This window comes from Nannospalax galili, unplaced genomic scaffold (genome assembly GCF_000622305.1).
Source record: "Nannospalax galili isolate Female #2095 unplaced genomic scaffold, S.galili_v1.0 scaffold77, whole genome shotgun sequence".
Taxonomy (NCBI): Eukaryota; Metazoa; Chordata; class Mammalia; order Rodentia; family Spalacidae; genus Nannospalax; species Nannospalax galili.
The window spans coordinates 2,919,678-2,927,482 of record NW_008341457.1 but is presented as its reverse complement, the minus strand read 5'-3'; the positions used below and the strand labels follow the sequence as shown (position 1 = coordinate 2,927,482).

General features: G+C 54.6%; 1 protein-coding gene across 1 annotated transcript in view; it reads right to left on the bottom strand.

The window, feature by feature from the left end:
* Positions 1-304: 304 nt before the first annotated feature.
* Positions 305-7,805, bottom strand: part of Btbd2 (BTB domain containing 2) — a 13,581-nt gene continuing 6,080 nt past the window's right edge. Inside the window, exons 2-9 of the mRNA XM_008837125.2 lie at positions 6,688-6,807; positions 5,451-5,607; positions 3,486-3,591; positions 2,816-3,013; positions 2,194-2,386; positions 1,839-1,926; positions 1,465-1,611; positions 305-1,393 (exon numbers count right to left, since the gene is read on the bottom strand). Coding sequence (XP_008835347.1) covers positions 1,232-1,393; positions 1,465-1,611; positions 1,839-1,926; positions 2,194-2,386; positions 2,816-3,013; positions 3,486-3,591; positions 5,451-5,607; positions 6,688-6,807 — 1,171 coding nt within the window. The 3' untranslated portion in view covers positions 305-1,231. The remainder of the gene's footprint in view (positions 1,394-1,464; positions 1,612-1,838; positions 1,927-2,193; positions 2,387-2,815; positions 3,014-3,485; positions 3,592-5,450; positions 5,608-6,687; positions 6,808-7,805) is intronic.

The window sequence follows — 7,805 nt, the reverse complement described above, 5'->3', positions numbered from 1 at the left end:
AAGTTCAAGGCCACCTGGGCTACATGATACATGAGACTCTGTATCAAAGAAAAAAAAAACTTCCTTCGTAGCCCAGGCTGGCCTTGAACCCTTGACACACCTGCCTCCACCTTCACAGTGCTGGGATGACAGCTGTACACCCTTAAGCTCAGCTCCGTGGTCTCAAGACCTTGTCCCAATGCCTGGCCTACCCACTCCCCTCTATGCTCTCTGGGGAGGGTGCCAAGAGACTGTCCTTAAGCGAGCAAGCACTGGTAGCTGGTGTGTCCACCTCCCAGCCACTAGGCACTCGTGTGAAGCAGTACACAGCAGCTCAGGATGGGTATTTATTTAAAAAAAATCATTTGGGGATACTGTGGGGTGGCTCACCTCCCATGGCTTTGGGGAAGACATAGGCTCTGGGAGGGAGGAGTCATTGGGACACAGACATGGGGAGAGGGGATGGGGGTTTGCAGGGAGTATGCCTTCGAGGCATATCTGAACAGGTGCTTGGCCTGGAGGGCCAGGGCTGCGGTATGTACAGGGAGTGGTGGGTGGTACCCCTGGGTGCCACATCAGGCCAGCAAGGGGTCCAGAGCATCTCATGGGCCCATCCAGCAGCAGCCCTGCAAACCTGGGGTTGAGCTCCATTGGCCACATGGGAGGGACTTGGCCCATCTGCTGACCCAGCATGACCCAGCAGCCCAGAATTCTGCATGGACCAGCATGATCCAGCAGCCCATAATTCTGAGGATTGCTCCCTCAGTGCCCTGCAGGTTGGGGTGGCCTCAGGTGGATGGCAGGCTGGGCCCCAGGGTCCCCAGGGGAGTGGAAAACAAGAACAGGAGACCCAGATCCACGGCTGGAGAAGCGACGCACTTGTGTCTCCAGCCCAGTGGGTTCCAATGCATTGCAGTGTGCAGGTGAGAATGGCCAAGTAGCCTGGCCAGGGCACCCTGGGCACGGGCTGGCCCACCCTGAGCTTGAGGGATCAGGGTAGGAGCCGAACCTGGACCCACCTCCCTTGGCCCCCGGCTCTCCATCGAGGTCAGGCCCAGCTCTGCCCCCTAAGGCTGAGGGATTGTCTCCACCCGGCACAGCCCATGGCCCCCGGCTACCTCCCAGTGGAGGGGGATGCCTGTCACCGTAGACACAGGGAGGCCCCTCAGTGGTGCTGGGGGAAGCGGCAGGGAGGGAGGCTGGCAGGCACGGCGAGGGTGAGTGGGTGGAGGGGGCTCGGCTATGGCCGTCCCTAGGTATAGAAGATGACCTCGGGGATCTGCCCGTCCTCCACTGACGTGCCGTTGTTGTTACCCGCTGCGTAGCAGAAGGTGAAACAGGTCTTGGCCCCTGTGGTGGGCGACTCGTGAGTCACCTTGCGCAGGCCTTTGGTGCCATAGTGAGAGTCGGGGCCCTGGCAGGAAGGAGGCACAGTGAGGTGGGTTGAAGCAACAGAAGGGGCACAGGGCACAGGCAGGCACCCACCTTGAGTGTGGCGCAGGCAGTGTAGTTCACGTTGGGTAGGATCTCCACAGGCTCCTTGAACATCACACGGAATGTGCTGGCTGAGCCGTCGCAGCTGAAGCCTGTGTCATTCTGGCCGAGGACTGTGTTGCTATCCGTATGGATGATCTGGGGACAGAAGGTCCTCAGTGGTGGGTGGATGTGGAAGGGACCTGAATATGGGGCCGGGTGTGCTGTAGGTGTGGTCTGAGTGGAGGTCAGGGCCCAGTGTGGACATGGTGTGGGATGGGGCTGGTGGGGGAAGACCCTGGTGTGGGCATGGCCTACCTGTGAGAGGGGCTGGCACAGGCAGGGCCTATGTGGGTGGGACTGGCATAGACTGGGCTGTGACATACCTGTATGTTCACCTGGTAGTCAGTGGGCCCATGGATGGACCCATAGAGCCCAAATCCCACCACAAAAATGCGCTTGTTGACCGAGAACCTGCAGAGAGTTGACAGTGGCTGAAAGGTCAACATCCAGAGCTCCTGAGGTTGAACAGCTGAGGATGCCAAACTGAGGGTAGAGGGTGCCATCTCCATCCAGGACAGACTGCTTTTCTTTGGCCCACAGTCCCATCCACCTCAGGTCTCTGCTGCCCCTCCCGTCTCATGAGCCATTGAGGCCTGCACCCGCTGAGGCCAGGCCCACCTCCCTAGTCCCCAGGCCCCACCCTTCACCTCCCCAGCCCACCTGCCACAGCCCTCACACCTGATGCGGTCACTGGTTCCACTGTAGCCCCAGCGGCTCTCCACCTGCTGGAAGCGGTTGATGCTACACTCCTTGCCCCGCAGGCAGCAACGGGGCCGATCAATGAATTCCACCCGAGGCTTTGGGTTGACAGTGAAGTGCAGGAAAAGGCTGACCACCTCGCGGTCCACCAGGATGCCGGACTGTGCAGGGCCTGTGGGTGGGCAGAGAGTTGGCTGGCAGCAAAAAGGGAAGGGAACCCCAGGCCCCAGGTACACGAGTGGATGCTTGTGATTTTCAGAGTTCTGGCAGGACACCTCCCCTGGACCTGCCACTGTGTCCTTGAGTTCTGGTATTCAGTATCTACAGACCCCTTTCCCGCCCAGATCCCAGGGTCTTGATGCAGAATGCTCAGCTTCATTGGACAGAGCTTGTATCCTGCCTGCCCATGCATGGGGTCATGAGCCAGCTTGAGGCTGAACCCTGAGTGGCTGAAAGAATAGAACCCCAAGACATGGGGACCCCAGTGCCTCAAGCAGGGCCTCCACATCACCTCCTGGTGGATGAGAGGCACGGGGGTAGCAAGAGCAGGCTGCTGGAGGCCATGGGGGTGGGGGTGATGGCTCCTACCCCTGCCTGTTACCTGCAGCAAACTCTTCGATGGTCATTAAGGGGAAGCGGATGAGGCCCAGGGCTTTGCCTAGCACCTTCCTCTTGTTCTCGGGTGTCACCTGCAGCTGCTGCCGTTGGCACTCAGCCTCTGACCAGCGAACAACTGCGTTGAACAACCGCACCTCTCGGATGCCCAGGGTATCACGCTCCAGCACTGCCACCAGGGTGTCTGTGGCAGAGAGGGTCCGTGAGCTGGGGACCCTGCACAGAGCCATGTCAGCTGTGTATGTGCAGGCCCTATGTGGGGATCCCTCACAGCCAGAGCCTGGAAACTGTAGCCCTCTGTCCATGTTTGGCAATAAAGTTTTATTGAGACATGACCCTCCCTAACCACCATCCTTTTTCCTCCCTCCTTCCTAAGGCTCAGGCTGGCCTCACACTCCCTATGTAGCCTAGAATGACCCTGAACTCCTGATCCTCCAGCCTCCACCTGCTGGGATGACAGGCAGGCACCACTGTTCAAGTAGTGATCACAGTGACCCAGGACAGGAAGGCCAGTCCTCAGACCCTGGCCAAACCCAGCCACTGAGCCCCAGTGTTGCAAAGGGAAGTGGGTCTCCCTTTAGGATCTCCAGCCCAACCCAAACCAACATGATCCCTGCCTCTGGGGCCCTCCCACACTATACCTCCACTGTGCTCACCCAGGTCGATGTCAGTGAAGCCCTCGGCAGCAATGGCGTCCGAGGTGTTCTTATCTATGCTCTCTAGACACAGGCTGGCTAACTGTGGCTCATCGAAGAGCCGTGCCTGGAAAGAGATGAGGGAGAGGTCAGCACCAGCTGTGGGTCAGACCCTGACAGGCCTGTTACTCCACCCAGATGAAAGCCCACTGTGGCTGGCACGATGGGCATACCAGTCATTCCAGCACTGGTGAGGTAGGAGGATTGAGAATCTGAGACTAGCCTGGGCTACATGAGACCCTACTGCAAAAGCAACAATAAAGCCAGTGAGAGGGCTCAACAGATAAAGGTGCTTGCTGCCAAGACTAACAACCTGAGTTTGGTCCCCAGGACCCATATAGTGGGGGAATACATACACACGTCATATACACACATACAACGAATAAAATCAGGAAGTCCATGAGAGTCTGGGGAAATGACTCAGTGGGTCAGGGCTTGCTATACTTGAGGACTTGACTTCAGATCCCCAGAACCCACATGAAAAGCTTGGCGTGGGGGCCAATGAAATGGCTTAGCAAGTAGACGGGCTTGCTGCCAAGCAAGTTGTCCTCTGACTTTGTGTGCCCCATGGGACACCCACACTCACACATACATGCACACAAATAAATAAAAATGTCATTTAACCAGGCTAGCTGAATCTGTGAGCTTCAGGTTAAATATAGACCCTGTCTCAAAAAACAAGGTGGAGCCAGGTATGGTGGAGCTTCCCTTTAATCTCAGCAGTCAGGAGGTAGAGAAGAGATCAAGGTCAACATATCAAGTTCCAAGTCAGTAAGCCAGTTAAGGCTATTAGGGCTACAGGGAGACCATGTCTCAAAAAAACAAAAAAACAAAACAAAAAAAAAACCCAACTAAGATACACAAGGGGCTGGAGAGCTGGCTCATCGGTTAAGAGCACTGGCTGCTCTTACAGAGGACCCGGGATTGATTCCCAGCACCCACATGGCAGCCAACAACCATCTGTAACTCTAGTTCAGGGGATCTGATGCCATCTTCTGACATCTGCAGCCTTTGCAGGATACGGGTGCACTTACATTCATGTGCAGGCTTACACTCATACACATAAAATAAAAATAATAAAATATTTTTAAAAGAGTGTTAAAAAAGCCAGGCGTGGTGGCACACACCTGTAGTCCCAACACTTGGGAGGCAGAGGCAGGCAAATCTCTGTGAGTTCAAGGCCAACCTGGTCTATATAGAGAGTTCCAGGTCAGCTGGGGCTACCTGGGGAGACCCTGTCTCAAAAAGATCCCCCCCCAAAAAAGCCACCCTGCTTAAGTATCTGTGCAACCCCCTTCAAAACTGCATTATTCACAACAGCCAAGGTCTACATAGTGAGTTCCAGGACAGCTTGGGCTACAGGGAGACCCTGTCTAAAAAAGACCAAAAAAAAAAAAAAAAGATACACAAAAAACAAGGTGGAGACAGGCATGATAGTACATGACTGTCACCCTGGATTCAGGAGGCTGAGAGAGGACGGTCAAGAGTTTGAGAGCAGTCTGGGCTACATAAAAATTTGCCTCAAAAACACCAATAACAAAAATGCCAGGGGTGGTGGCAGACATCTTTAACCCCAGTACTCAGGAGGCAGAAGCAGATGGGTCTGTGAAATGAAGGCCAGTCTGGTCTACATAGGGAGTTGCCTAGGTCAGCCAGGGCTACATAGTAAGACCCTGTCTCAAAAAAACAAAACAAAAGCCAAAAACAACAACAACAACAACAAATAAAACCAAAATACTAGTAATACAGGAAGTGACATGAAATGAAATAGAGCAAGGTAGAGAGTGACTGAGAAAGCCCTGGGTGTGACAAAGGGAAGGAGACACACTACGTGAGCTCAGGGAGGGGCCTGCCACCTTCCTCCTGCCCTGGTCCCCACCCAGCCATTCTGCACCCCCATGCACCCCACACCACATCCCTGTCCACCTGGGTGAGCAACATGAAGGCATTGTCGGCCCGCAGGTTCTTCTTCAGGAACTCCACGCAGTGCGCCTCAAGCGCCGGCACTGCATACTTCTTGGCAGTGTACAGTGTGGTCATCACAGTCTCTGGCCCAATCTGCACCTCATCTGAGTAGAGGAACCTGAGCCAGAGACACAGGCCAAATGTGAGGTCCACAGAACCCAGTGACCCACCACCATCAGACCCGGCCAACACCACAGGGTGGTGAAGGGGTGGCTGAGGAACCTTCTAGAATCAGCATCGGTTGGTGTACTGTGACACCACTTGGGAAGGCCAGGCTGTCACCAGGACAGGTTATGCACAGACCACCCTGGGCCAGTTCGGGCTTGGAGTGCAGGTCACAGCAGGGCCTGGGGCCCCTCAGCCAAGGTTGGGAGGGAATCAAAGCAGTCATGCCCATCTCAGGCAAAGGCCAGTGTCTCCTGAGTGTCCATACCACGTGAACATAGGCCAGAGGTGGGAATGATTAAAAGAAAAACTGGGGCTGGATGTGGTGGCACATGCCTTTAATCCCAGCACTCAGGAGGCAGAGGCAGGAGGGTCTCTGTGATTTCAAGGCCAGCCTGGTCTATATAGTGAGTTCCAGGCCAGCTGGAGCTATAAGACGACCAAAAAATATATATATATATATTTTTTTTTTTATTTTTATTTTATGTATATGAGTGTACTGCCTGCATGCGAGTGCACCCATGTCGTGCAATGCCATGGAGATCAGAAGAGGGCTTCAGATTTCCCTTGAACTGGAGTTAAGGACAGTTTGTAGCCGCCATGTGGGTGCTGGGAATCAAACCCAGGTCCTCTGCAAGAGCAGTCAGTGCTCTTAACTGCTGAGCCATCTCTCTAGCCCCCAAAAGATTTATATTTTGTATGTATGTGTGTGTGCCTGTGTGAATTTATGTGCACTATGTAATGCCCATGGAGGTCAGAAGAGAGCATTGGATCCCTTGGAACTGGAGTTATAGCCATTAGCCACTATGTGGGTGCTGGGAACCAAACCCAAGTTCTCTGCAAGAGCATCCAATGCTCTTAAGAGCTGAACCAGCTCTCTAGCCCCCCTTACAATATCTTAATGCACAGGTCTTATCTGGGTATGTTCTAGGACTTTTCATTGCACTGTGAGCTCTGAAGCTGATGTGGCCAGGGGTCTGTCTTTTCCATATTCTGCCCTGCCCTCCACTGTCAGAAGGATCTAGGAGCTTACTTGAGCAATGCCAGGAAGGCAGCAGGTTCCACGTCAGGCAGCTCGATCTCAGTGGATGTGGTGGCCATCCCCCCGTTGAACATCGCGTCAAAAACGGCGCTGCCCACGGCCAGCACAAACCTGGGCCAGAGAGAGATGTCTACCTGTTAGCCTTGCTCTTGGCCACATGGCCTGTCACGGCCTGCCCACAGAGTCCCAGCCTACTGTAGCAGAGGCCTGCCCAGGACAGGGATCCTTCCAGGAGGGCAGGGGGGCAGGGCCAGGGAGACCAGAGGATACAGGAAAGGGCAGCTCTGTGGTCTCTGACATCAGCTCATTCATTCCCTCACCCTCCCTCATTCATTCATTCCCTCACCCTCACACTCCCTCATTCATTCCATCACCCTTGCACTCCCTCATTCATTCATTCCCTCACCCTCGCACTCCCTCATTCATTCATTCACTCATCCTCGCACTCCCTCATTCATTCATTCATTCCCTCACCTTCGCCCTCATTCATTCATTCATTCCCTCACCTTCGCCCTCATTCATTCATTCATTCCCTCACCTTCGCACTCCCTCATTCATTCATTCCCTCACCCTCGCACTCCCTCATTCATTCATTCCCTCACCCTCACATCCCTTCATCCCCTCACTCACTCCCTTCCCCCTCTCCCTTCTCCAGGTGCTGATGGGAGTCAGAGGGGCGTGACCACTGTCATACAAGGCAGCAGACAGGTCTGTGGGGCAGAAAGGCCCAAGTCAGATTAAGAGGACGTGGCAGCAGGGACTACGGGCTAGGGAAGGGTGTTGGAGCTCAAGGAATGGCAGGGGCAAGGGAGAGCATTGGGAGGCACTGGGAATGGGGAGGAGACAAGCAGGTGCCAAGTTGGCTTTTTTTTTTTTTTTGGTCTTGGCACAAGGAAGGACACACAGGGGATCAGGGGGGCTTGTAAGAGTCTTAAGCTCTGGGGCTGGAGAGATGGCTCAGCAGTTAAGAGCACTGACTGCTCTTGCAGAGGACCCGGGTTCAATTCCCAGCACCCACATGGTGGCTACAAACCATCCTTAACTCCAGTTCCAGGGGAATCCAAAGCCCTCTTCTGACCTCCAAGGCATTGCACGACACATGTGAACTC